The sequence below is a fragment of the Lolium perenne genome, chromosome 7 (genome assembly GCF_019359855.2).
Source record: "Lolium perenne isolate Kyuss_39 chromosome 7, Kyuss_2.0, whole genome shotgun sequence".
NCBI classification, from domain to species: Eukaryota; Viridiplantae; Streptophyta; class Magnoliopsida; order Poales; family Poaceae; genus Lolium; species Lolium perenne.
Genome location: NC_067250.2, coordinates 83,631,240 through 83,644,340, shown reverse-complemented (window position 1 = coordinate 83,644,340; position 13,101 = coordinate 83,631,240). Strand labels below are relative to the sequence as shown.

Below are 13,101 nucleotides of genomic sequence, written 5' to 3'. Positions count from 1 at the left end.
CTGTGGATGTTATTATTTTAATAAAATCCACCAGACAGCCAAATTAATTGCAACCAAGATCAGTAGCAAGCTATTGAGGTCACAACACAATTTCAGCAAGCAAACAAGCCACACATGCAAGCTTGCCTTCATTACCAGAGAGGTTCAGACAATTAATTGATTCCAAATTCATCATGGAATTCGTATAAGCATCTTTTAAATCAAATGAATCATCACCAACACATGGTTCATCAAGTGTAATTGACAGTAAACCAACACAAGGCAACAACATGACATGCACAGGTTAGTTTACTAGTAAAGCACACCAAGCTATCAAACAATGTTACCAAGTAATTACTACAAGCACGAGTAGCCTAACCATTCACAGGACATACACAAGTGTCACTAGTATAGCACCAGTAGAACCACAAGGTACATATGCAGATGATCACACACCAATAGGCATCACAGTTAATCATTTGGCAACCGGCAAGTGCTGGGAAGCTTAGCCAATGGCTAATGCATCAGCCAAGCAACAGTAGAGCCTAGCTATAGAACCACAAGGAAAACAAGAATATCAATGGCTCCAAAAGGAACCACAACAGCATTACAACCTAGCAAGCAAGCATACACATGAATCATAGCATGCCAGCACAAGTAATTTGTGTGCATAGAAACACCAGTTGCACTGCAAGCAGTAGGAGCAAGAAATACACATAGCAAGCTAAAGAGCAGCAACATTAGGAATAGAGCAGCACAGCAGTGGCACAAGCATGGCCAGTGGCCAGCAATGGCAACCTCTGGCCAGAGCAATCGAGGAGGAGAGAGAATGGATGCAGTGGCATCAGGAGGAGCATTCCTGTATGATCCAAGGATCATCAGAATGCAAGGAGAAGAATAAGAAAAACATAGCAGAGCAATGGAGAGTACATAGAAGTGAGCATATGGGAGGGGAAGCTTACCTTGCGCCTGGAACAAGAAGCCACGGCATGGCAAGGCAGTGCTCACGCGGCCGCAGCAGCTGTAAATCAAGGGAAGTTGTCAGTGTTACACCGACAAGTTCATCCCCACCGCAAGCACGACACCCTGGAGACGACGACACAGGAGACACCACAACATCACCCGCGCCAGGTCTATCTTCAGGCACACAAGAGCGTCGATGGAGGCGGCCTCATCCCGCCGGAGACCACAGATCGACGGAGGCGACCAGTCTCCAGATCCAGCACGGAGGCGATCTGGAGCAGGATGTGGCGAGCGATGAATCTACGCAGATTGAAAGGAGGAGCGTCGCGAGAGGAGTTGAACGCGTCCGGTGGTGAGGTCAGGCGAGTTTGGAGTGAGTCGGAGCATGGCGGCGGCCACGGCGGCGATGCCATCGCCACAGAATTTCCACAACATTAGGGTTAGGGTTAGAACGAGTGAGAGAGAGAGTGACCGACTCGGTCGGTTTGGACCGAATCGGTCTGGTTCAACCCTGGTGGGCTGACCAGTGGGCCCAAAGGGGTATTTTAGACTTTTCCATTAGGATTTAAATCAATTCAAAATTAAATTCAAATCTTCCACTTTAAAAATTGCAAATAAATCCAGGAAAACTCCAAAAATTCAAGAATAATAAGAATAATTCATAAAAAGTATTCCTTAACCAAAATAAAATATGAAATGAAATGAACAACGCAAATTTAAATTTAAGAATTTTGAATTGAATTCCAAATTAGAATTTAAGATTTGAAATTTTCCTTTGATATAAAAATCAAGGAAAATTCCATATGACTTTAAATATTTTCTAAATCTATAATTTTCAAAAAGAGAAAATTCTATCATTCCAAATCCTTTTCTTATAAGGTAAATATTTCTAAAAGGAATATTCTATTATTCCAAATCCTTTCATTTGAAATAAATATCAAAAAGGAAAATTCTATTATTTCAAATATTTTCTTTTGAGGTAATATTTTTCAAAAGGAAAAAATCTATTATCTTTTTCTTTTGAGGAAAATCATTATCAAAATAATATTAAAGGATTATAAATTATTTAAGGAACAAATATTCCAATAAAACTTTAATCACACAAATCTTAATAAATAGTCTGGGGAAAGGGATTCAACCAAAAATAAATCCATCATGCATACATCATTTGGATTTTATAACATTGTCCTTATCGGACAATGATACAATGATGCTTCTTTTCAGAACCCGAGGTCCAGGTTCCATCCGAACCTTCGAACTGCACTATCTCGCAGTCTCCATGCAAGTTCACTCTTGCTCATGTCATATTGATTATTTTCTATCAATTTACTCGCAAAGCAATATACTTATCGCTCCTGCATTGAAAATAAAATGTTACTTTTGCAATTACTATGTGGTGGGCAATGGAACCAAGGTATGTGTTGATGGTGGAGGTTCCATTGCAAGGGTTCTACTCATCTAGAACTAATCACCAATGCCGTCTAGTGATTCTAGTGACGTACATATCGCGTTAACCGTGAGATCTATAATGGCTCTGGGGAAGTCAGCTGTATCTTTTACCTTCTGCATACCAATGGACTTGATAGAGCCTGACTGGGTGTTGCGATAAAACTGCAGCGGTTGGGAAATCCCTTAAATCCCCATCCTTGAGGATGAGTGCGCTCTACCGTCTATGATGGATTGTCCATAGTACATCCGGGGTAAAGTCGTATCATCGGGAGAAGTCTACCCGGGATGTACGGATGGACAAAAGGTGGGTATGCAGGGTCGTGGAGAAGGCAGTGATTGGCTTGGTTCTTATACTGGGCCTCACACCAAGAAAGTGTGGACGGGAAACTACGCCCAGTTGGCAGGAAGGATAAGTTCGCTTATGAGAAAAGTAACGCACCTCTGCAAAGTGTATCAAATTGTAGTTGTCACTTCCTGTTCCGGGAAGGGAACTACGAACGCGGCAGGAAAAGAACTCCGTGAAATTCTGGTCAACCTGTGAAGACTGGCGGACATAGTTTTCAGAATAAAATAAACCTTTTGAAGAAATGTTTGCGAACCATGCGTTGACCTGAGATTTTCTGATCAATGGTCGTATCTAGTGCATCAAACACTGTTTCTCTTTTGAACTTGCTGAGTACCTCTGTACATGAGCTCTATTTAATGTTTCCTGCAGCAAGTGACTGACAAAATAAGACAGTTTAGCAGGTTCTGGGATACTTTCAGAGGCGATATATGCAAGCCCGGAGAAACTGATCCAAAATACAATCTTGACTTGGTTCTTATTGTTGCTGTGCCTATGACTTCAACGATTCAAATCAACTAAGGAGATATAGAAAGCAAATAATTACATTTCATACAACTTGAACTTCAACTCCACTGAAGATGATCAGTTCTCTGGAAGGGGTGCACCTGTGATGAGTTGCACCTATATTTGTTCTATGCATCGGTTGGTTACGTTCCGTGTTGTATTTCTTGCATATAACTTCTACCCAGCGACAGAGCTGGCGCATAACGCAGCTCTGGTGAACAGACAGATGCCATAGGATGGCTTAAGTTGGGGCCGAATGTGCGCTAGAGGATTCGGAGGAGGGTTTTGGTAAGGATGGGATGAACTCCGGATGGATTCCGGTATCTTTATTGACGAACTTGGCCTTGGCCAGAGGTTGACGATGTACAGTACAAGCACTATCCCTCCCCAGCTAGATGATGAACTGTCTCTCTATAACGAATCACGGTTCATCATCTACCGTGATTCGTTATAGTTATGAGTTAAAACTGAAATTTGATGACATAGCCACATCCATGTGTTTTTTTTGAGAGGAAAAAGGCTGTTATTCATTCATTCAACATCAGCGGACAACGCCGACTTGATATAGTCCGGCGCTTCACTGAACCAGGTTTGAGTACATTTATTCATACAGCCTTCCCAGCTAGCTTATGAGCTACTAAATTACCCGTGCGTCGCACAGCTTTCACTTCGTAGAACATGATATCCCGAAGCATGGTCTTGACCTCTTCAATAATCGGCCCCAATGCTGAAAGATCCCTTGTCTCCTCGTTCAATTTCGCTGCAACATTCGCATTGTCCGTCTCCAGCACAAGTCTCTGGCGGCCTAACTCCTTTGCTAATTGCAGTGCTCGTTTACATGCCAACGCTTCTGCTCCTTCCGGGTCAACAGCAGCAGGGAAAAATTGGCATGCTCCAGCGATGAAGCGACCAGTATGGTCGCGCACAACGACACCACCACCACCGCATCCCGTCGGCGCAGAGAAAGATCCGTCAGTATTAAACTTGAGCCACGTTTCAGCAGGAGGAGACCACCACTCTCTCACTTGAGACTTTTCTGCAGGAGGTTTGGCATGGATCTCCAACCATTCCTCAACAAGTGCAACTGCCCGATAGGCAATAGCCTCAGGATCCTCAATGATTCTCCCATCCCTGGTGTTATTCCTTGCCAGCCACAGCTGATACAGGAGCATACAGGCCGGTGCCCGTTCATCTGGTTTGAGTTTGTTGAACAGTCCATCAACCAACCTTGGAAATCATGTTGATTAATGAACTCGGCGAGGTGGAGATGAGAAGGATGCCCCCGTAACCTCCATGGTCTTCTCCCGAGGCAAAAACAGAGTGTGGGCATTTCCAACCGATGCGATGCGAGTCTCCCTTCGACCACATGCACAACAAACCACGCCTTCTTTGATATTCCGACGCTGAAGCTCATTACCTACGGCCAGACCATTTTTGGCAAGCCTCCAGAAATGGATTCTCACCTTGTTTGGAACGTCGGTGTCCCAAATGTCCAGCCATGCCTTATGAGTTGCGCAAGAGCTTGACGTTTCCGCTCGATCCGTAGCAGATTTCTTCAGAGTAATCTTCAGATGGTAAGCCGACCTAATAGTGAAAAGACCCTTTTTGTGTAGTTCCAAGCTAAGTAATCATCAGTTCCGGCTCCGCCCAAGGGTACCTGTTTTATGTCAGAAACATCACCATCATAAAAAATTTCCCGAAGAAGTTCATCATTCCACTCCTTGCCATCGTTGCACAGCAGATCAGCAACTCGCACCGCTTTTCCTTCCAATTTATGTCCAAGCGGTTGTTGAGCTCCCGACCGTGGGATCCACTTATCCTTCATGACAGAGACCTGTGTCCCGTCTCCTATTCTCCAAACCAGCCCCTCCCGCAAAAGCTCTCTGCCATGTATTATACCTCGCCAAGTGGCCGATGCCCGTCCAGGGCAAGGGGCCTGGAGGAAGTCACAGTTCTTGAAGTACCTGGCCTTCAAAACTCGAGCACACAGGGAACTTGGCTTGGTTAATAACCTCCACCCCTGCTTAGCAAGAAGAGCTTGATTGAAAGTTTCATAATCTCTAAAGCCCATTCCTCCTTCTCTTTTGTTCACACACATTTTCTCCCAGCTGATCCAAGAAACCTTCCTCTTTCCTTTTTCTTCTCCCCACCAAAACCGTGATGCGATAGACCCAAGCTGGCCACACATCTTCTTCGATAATTGAAAACAAGACATGGAATGTGCAGGGACTGCTTGCAAAACAGATTTTATTAGTACTTCTCTCGCCGCCTTGGACATACCCTGACCTTTCCAGCCTCCAATTTTTTCCCACGAGCGTTCTCTCAGATGTTTGAAGCATCCATCTTTTGATCTACCTACCACTGTTGGTAAGCCGAGATACCGCTCGGACAGGGCTTCCTGGTCAACACCCAACACTTGCTTTAGCACCACCTTGCGCTCCTCCTGGCATCCCTTTCCAAAAAATATAGAAGACTTTTGTAGATTAACTTTTTGTCCCGAGCTAGCTTCATAACGCTGCAGAACAGATTTGAGGGTCGCCAAACTTTCAGGAGAGGCATCAAGAAAAACAATACTGTCATCGGCAAATAAGAGGTGTGTAACATGCGGCCCTGCAGCCCCGAACCTGACTCCACAGATTTGATTCTCAAGCTGTGCTTGGCGAAGAAGCGAAGAGAAGCATTCGACACAAAAGAGAAATAAATACGGAGACAGTGGATCACCCTGCCGCAAACCCCTCGACGGTCTGAAAGATTCCGAGACGCCACCATTCAGCTTAACTGTGAAACTGACCGACTGAACACACCTCATAACAATTTGGATCCATCCCTCCGCAAAGCCCATCTTTCGCATCATTTTCTCAAGAAAAATCCACTCCACCCTGTCGTATGCTTTCATCATGTCTAGTTTAACCGCGCACAGAGGAGTCTTGCGTTTCCGAGAGCGAATAGCGTGCGTGCACTCATAGGCGACCAACACATTGTCCGATATCAACCGGCCCGGAACGAACGCACTTTGCTCCTCTGAAATCAGGATGGGGAGGATCCTCTTGAGCCTGTTTGCTAGAACCTTCGATGCTATCTTGTACAAAACATTACACAAACTGATCGGACGGAACTAAGAAAGAACTTCAGGAGAGTTCACCTTCGGAATTAACACAAGGATAGTAGCATTAAAATCTGGTGGGAAAGATCCCCCATTCAAAAAATCCCGAACAGCCGAGCAAACATGTGCTTTTAGCAGAGACCAGTGTCTCTGGAAGAAGAGGGCCGGCAGCCCATCGGGCCTTGGAGCTTTAGTTGGACCCATCTGAAATAAGGCCGTTTCGATCTCTTTGTCTGAGAAAGCTGCAGTCAGCTTCTCGTTCATACCTCCTGTCACCGATGAAGGAATCTTATCAAGGACGAGATTAGAGATTGTCTCATCAGACCCCTCCGAAGTGTACAGATTACGGTAAAAAGCCAGCGCTAATTGCCGCATAGAATCATCAGTTGTGCACCAGCCTCCATCACCATCTCGCAAAGCACGGACCGTATTTTTCCGTCTCCGGTGAGACGCTCTATTATGGAAATATCGAGTGTTTCGGTCACCTGCCTTTAGCCATTCAACTCGTGAGCGTTGCCGATACATCACCTCCTCTCGCTCATACAGCTCGTGCAGTCTCTTTTCAACATCAACAGTATTAGCTACGTATCCCCCCGAAAGCGCTGCCGCCTTCGCGTCTTCCAAGCTGTTCTTTAGGAATTTTATCTCCTTGTACACTGAGCCAAAAACATCCGTACTCCATCTATGTATGTCACTTGACACTTGTTTTAAACGGCTCCACAAGCCAGTAACATCATTTGTTTCATAGTCGTGCAAATGCCAAGCAGATTGTACCATAGCATCATACTCTCACCATGCCTCGTCCACATTTCCTCAAATCTGAAGCCTCTAGGGCCATGTCTCATTCTCACTACCTCCTCTTCCTGGACTCTAATTAATAGAGCCATATGATCCGATTCCTCCATAGCAATATGTTGAACCGAGGTAGCTGGAAACATATTTAAAAGAGACTCTGAGGCAGTCGCACGATCGAGTCGCCACATCCATGTGTTAATGTACCCATTCAGTGTCTTCTTCCAATTCTCCCAAGAATTTCACTAAAGCTGTAATGGAGGCGTCCCACTTACCAAAAATGAGATCTTTCTGATGATGCTAATCAAATAATGCCAGGAACAGAAGATTTGTCTGCTCCTCTTTGCTGGATCTACGGAGGACCATTACGAACCAGACAATGCCGCATGGATGTACTGTATGATTATTTCATCTTGCAGCCTCCAAATATCTCTCAAGACATCCCTCGCGTCACGAGCTTGGGTACAACCGAAGATGGCATCTTCGGATTCCACACCACAAATAGTATAGGTCGGATCAGTTATCCTGTGACGATTACATATATTCTGTTGAACAGCTAATGCTTTTGTTGCCATTTTGCATCCATAAACCTTCGGGGATATCCATATTAAATCCCAGAATCTTCTACATCTGAAATTCTTTGTCACATTGTTTTGTCCACTAACAATGTACTGTATGTTACATATATTCAGTTTTATTTTTATTTGAGTCAGTCATTTTCATCTCCACATCCCTCCTTCACATTTTTTCCTTTCTTCGTTTCTTTTCTACATCAAATTGGACCATCTGAAAGGCCATTAGTGGTCAAATCAGAACAACACAAAGAAAACAAGTATTTAAGCATCAGAGCACATACTCTATGAATCTCTTGTGGGCATTCGCGGTTGTTTTAATCAAGGTAAGCACAGAACTGGTCAAATATGGTTGTCATTTCATACTGCATTCAATATATGCCGCATTTTGTGCTCTTTTTCTCCAGGCTGCAAAATTTGAGATGAGATTTGACAAATTGACACCATACAAATAAATATCAGAAGCGTGCTTGTGTATATTTCATATCTGTCTCTAAACCAATTGAGCAGCAAAATATCGGTAAGAGTTGTAACAGTTTCCCACAAAAACTATATGCGAACTATATACGAGATTCCAATTGCACAATTTTAGTCTAAATATGAAACACATGTTTGGATTTCGAGTGTAATAAATTAAGGACCTCCAAAGCCGTGGATGACATACACGTCTTTAACAATGAATAGAAGTTCAGCACAATAATGGCTCATGTGAAGCTATTGCTCCGGTGAGGAAGAAGTGTTGGTGAAATATCTGACATACAATTTATTGGTAGGTACAAACATAAACACGGCAATAAGTCCGTATAAGCTGGTTTCAGGTAATAGACCACCCTTCAACCAAACTTTAATATCACCTTCATGGTTTCTATCATAACTATTAATGAGGATAAAACATTGTGCCTAAGGCCTCTAGGAATACTGGCAGATTACTAACTGAAAAGGCCTTTTTTAGTCTCCTTAGAGCATCTCCTGCTCCGCTCCCAATAGCCGCACCAGACACACAAAAAACCAGCCGCAGCTCCAATAGCGGCAACTTGTTCGGATGCGCATTAAATTGTCCAGCACTCCCACGTCGGCCCTGACCCATAGAGGCCGGCCTGGGAGTGCGGGACACAGCCGGCGAATGGCACCACGTCCGATACCGACAGACTGCTACCACACGGCAGTGACTCAGGTATTCTCCAACCCCACCTTGCCTTTCCCGTGCTCGCCTCCTCTCCCACCCCAAATGAATCGCCGCCGCTTGGTTAATATTAAACACAGTCTTAATATAATGAGCAAATTGTATATCGGTTAGAAAACTGCAAACCATTACTGCCAGTAGAAGTGTAAATGGTAAAGTAGGAGCCACCAAAGAGTTTGAACGCACTTTGATGATTTTGCAGAAATTTCACCACTATGGTTACGAAAGAAATGTAATCTGGAAACTGACTGGCCATAAGTCTTATGCCACTGGTCAACTTGTTAGTATCAAGTTTATACAATGGTGTTAAGCTGGTAGCTCCTATAACAAAATACTAAAAACTAAATACCAGAGCTTTCCAAAGAGATACCTCCTCATCCAAGTATGTCCTACTAGTCTTTCAGTTAAGTTCTACATTTCAGACCTCTAAATACAGAAACTTAGTTTTCGGCCACGGCTTTTTATGGAGATGTTCAAGATTTGTATTTTAGCCATGCACACAACTGAGCATTGAAATGTATATATCTATTCAAAATTAAATTAAATATTTCTCTCTTAATTCCTACTGAATACTTCTCACATGATTCTTCAACCTTTCCCATTGATCCAGTCCACCAGGATGAAGATTCACATATTGATTCACAAACCTGACATCTGAACGTGCCATGATGGTACTCAAGGCAACCATGGACTTGTTTACCTTGTTCTTGCTCGTTGGTTGGATTTTGACACCATTTTCGGTGAGCCACTTGTACATTGTGAATCTTAGCTTCATCTTTTCCAAACTGTACCCGAGAATCATTGGAAAAGCAACAAAATATTCAAGAGTGTATCCAAGGTCATTCAGAAGGTAGCTCAGTTTTTTCTTGATCATAACCACTGACATGTTCAGTATTTGTGGGGCCACTTTGATGATGCTGCAGGCATTCTCATAGTCCAATCCAGCATCTACCAAGCAATCCAACCTCTCTTGAAGCTTGTCACTTCGGCCACGAAATTGGGACATTGCCTTTGACATGTCGTCGGAGTTCTCAATGAAGCCAATCTTCAGCAAGAATTCAGCCTTCTCTCCAAGATAAAAGCTGTCCATCTTTGTCACAGCTGGAAATTTTTTCTTCGATACCAAATTGCCAAACTGCATAGGGTCATCCTTTAGGATATCACATAACCTCTCGGCAGACATGTTCATGGTAGACAACACATCAGCAACACTCTGACAAGAACTAGCACCAAGAATTTCAGGGCAAGTGGAAACAACCCGAGTAATGTCGAATGCCTCCATTCCTATGTGAGACAAGAATTTCACCGATTTCCGCAGATTCTTTGGAAAATCCAAGTTTAGAATCCATGGGCACTGCATGAACAACTGCAGCATGGTATCTATCCGAATGCCAAATTTGCACAGCAGGCTGACAAGAAGATACAACCTCTTACCAGATTGGCCAAACACAAATCTTGGATGTTCTTTGATCAGCCTTACCAATAGAGCCTTGTTGTTGGAACCTGTCATTTCAAGAAATTCGAGCATTCTAAGAGTTCGGCTCCAGTTGTGCATGCTCTTATCTGACAACCCCCCTCTAAACAACACCAACATAATACCAAAGGCTTTCAGCTTATCAAAAACCTGCAGAAACTCAAGGTTGGCCTCGCCAATCAGGAGCTTGGGGCAACAAACTACAAGCTTGGCGATTGTTGTCTTGCTCAATCCAAGCTGCTCATATTGCTGGAGTTTCAGGTACAACATGCCGCGTCCATAACCAAACACCTCATTGGCCTCCTTGTACACATTACCAATCTTGGTCCGTTGCACGCCATAATCACAAAGTACTTTGTAATTCTCCAGCAAGTCGACGGCATCATTCAGGTATATCAAATCACTTGGCAAGAACTTCCTCAACTCTGACGAGCTCAGCCCAATGCTCTCCAAGAAGGGCTCAAACTCATTGATAGGCTGGTACTGGAGGAACCTAGAGACTGAGCATCTCACATCGACACCGCCGCCAGTGTCCACATTGCCCAGGAGGCCGGCAAGGAACACCGGGGAATTCTTGCTCATGTGCTCGGCGAGTGTGAACTCCATCCCCCGGGTGGAATGGAGATACTCAAATAGCGCGGCCTGCGCACTGGCACGGACAAGACCAGGCCGAGGCAGGCGCATAGGCGAAGATGGGGCCTCGACCGCCGCCGCCGCGCAGGCGTCGCCGGATATGCATCGAGCCGGCGGCTGGGCGTCAGAGTTCTTGAACAATTTCACTGCGCAAGAACTAGAAGCACCAAAGATTCCTCTTCTAAAAGCTGGCAGAAATACACAATAAATAGGAGGATTCGAACAAATATGCAAATCCTTTGTCAGATTCGACGGGAATCCACGGATTCTTGCCAAGGCAAGCTGATTGCTCGATTTGGGGAGCGATTCCGCGCAAGCTTGTAGCTCTCGGAGCAGCCGGCGCCTAAGCATGGCTTGCTTATAGCAGTAGCATCAAGGAATCGCAAGAGCTGAAGGAAATCGCAAGATTTACCTCGGAGATTTATGGCGGATGTGCGTCGCCGGATGGGTGAAGTGGTTGATCCATCTTTTGTTTTTTTTTTTAGATGCGTGGTTGATCCATCTTTGGTCTCCGTGTCCAATGTTAAAACCCTAGAATCGGTTTTTGGTCCGAAGGAACAAAGAAGTACGACTGCCATGGCAGCCGTCGGATCCCATAATCGCTCGAAACTAATCTCCCATTTAGTCATCGCCTTTCTTTAAACAGTTTGGAATATCTATTTTTTTATTTAAAAAACTTAGTTTGGAATATCTTGTTGAACTAGCGAGGGTTTGAGGGAAAAATATCTGGTGCCCCTGCCTCTGATTGTCAATTTCAAAAGTTAAGAAGAAAAGAAACTAATTTAGGGCACAAAAGCGATATAAATCTACATAGTTATAAAGCTCGAGTCTAAATTTTAAATAATAAAGTTAAAAGGAAACTGACAAATTTGTTACCAATGGTTTGAAAGCCCGACGTGTATTAGAATTTGTGTTTTATTTGTCAATTTACATTATAAATCCCGGTTAAAAATGCATGACATGTTAGATACGAGTAATTTCTATCATAAATATTTCTTTCAGAATTTCAAAACTCAATTTTTTTTGTTTCATCAAATGGTTATGTACTTTGGATGTGAGCTTCGGCCAAATTTAGTACTCCTATAAATGTTTCTAGGGCGTGGTACACGTCGGCTTGGTGGTTTTTGGAGAGAAAAGGACGCTCTCCCCTCACCATTTTACCTGATCAAGTTGTGATTCTAGAACATATTGTCGTGCAACAAGAAGGAATGTACTCCCTCTGATCTAAAATTAGTTGTGGCGGGATCTATGGCAGGTTCAATCAAGTTGAATATTTTTATCACATATATGCACAAGCGTGGGTTCTATGGCAGGTTCAATCAAGTTGGATATTTTCATCACATATATGCACAAGCATAGGTTGGTCAAATGGAGGTACTAGGAAGAGCCCAACAAGGGGTGTGAATCATCATTTACAAAAGATTTTAGTCCCCCTCTCCTAAATGTAAGCCATATGATTTTTTTTTGTAAGATTGGCTAATTTTGATATAACCAAACAGTATTCAAAATCCGCACCATGTTGTAGGGCTTTTTTACCCTCACCATACGGAGAGGGGAGAGGGGAGCATTTTGATAATTACTTTGTGGTTCCCGTTAGAACAAACATTTAATTTAATATTTAATTTAGATTTGTAGGGCTTTCCCCTCGCCCGAAGGAGAGGGAGCCCTTCCAGAAATTCTCAGTGACCCGTGAGGGCCAAAGAGGGGGTTTGGAAATAGTTTTCAACCAGCAATTGACGCGCCTCGGTATAACCTCACTAGCTGCGTCATTGCCCCAAGCGCAAAGATGCTTTCCCTCGGTCGCCCACCTCCCCTTCTTATACCCTCCTCCGCCTGTCCTGCCTCCCTCGCCAGCCGAGGTGGGACTAAACGACCACACAGAAATCAAACCAGCCAGCCAGTCGTCCACGGCTCAGCACCCCTCGCGGGCCGCTCTCGATAAGGCCCGTAAGCCTGCAGCGCGCGTGGGCCGCGTCTCCACCATGCCCGCCCAGATTGATCTGGCTACTCCGGAAAGTGAAAGCAGCGTCGTCAACAAAGACGGAGAGAAAAAAAAAAGCAGGCAGTGGCGGCAGACAACGCGTGGCCTTACACGGTGAACAC

General features: G+C 44.2%; 2 protein-coding genes and 1 non-coding gene across 3 annotated transcripts; all 3 read right to left on the bottom strand.

Annotated features, from left to right (window-relative positions):
- Positions 1 to 3,846: 3,846 nt before the first annotated feature.
- Positions 3,847 to 4,413, bottom strand: LOC139833630 (uncharacterized). The gene has a single exon (XM_071823958.1). The coding sequence runs from the start codon at positions 4,411 to 4,413 to the stop codon at positions 3,847 to 3,849; it is 567 nt and encodes a 188-aa protein (XP_071680059.1).
- Positions 4,414 to 9,110: 4,697 nt separating this feature from the next.
- LOC127316840 (transcription termination factor MTEF18, mitochondrial) lies at positions 9,111 to 11,539 on the bottom strand. The gene is made up of 2 exons (XM_051347302.2): positions 11,411 to 11,539; positions 9,111 to 11,186 (listed from the first exon to the last, which is right to left on the bottom strand). Exon 2 carries the CDS (start codon positions 11,047 to 11,049, stop codon positions 9,454 to 9,456), a length of 1,596 nt encoding a protein of 531 aa, XP_051203262.1. The 5' UTR covers positions 11,050 to 11,186; positions 11,411 to 11,539; the 3' UTR covers positions 9,111 to 9,453.
- Positions 11,540 to 12,633: 1,094 nt separating this feature from the next.
- On the bottom strand, positions 12,634 to 12,786 carry LOC127318189 (U4 spliceosomal RNA). Its single transcript, XR_007861744.1, has one exon. It is a non-coding gene; the product is annotated as a U4 spliceosomal RNA (small nuclear RNA).
- Between the last annotated feature and the right edge of the window lie 315 nt (positions 12,787 to 13,101).

Excerpts from the sequence above, each read along its gene's own strand:
- LOC139833630 (XM_071823958.1), bottom strand. The coding sequence starts at position 4,413 with ATGCTCCTGTATCAGCTGTGGCTGGCAAGGAATAACACCAGGGATGGG.
- LOC127316840 (XM_051347302.2), bottom strand. The coding sequence starts at position 11,049 with ATGCGCCTGCCTCGGCCTGGTCTTGTCCGTGCCAGTGCGCAGGCCGCG.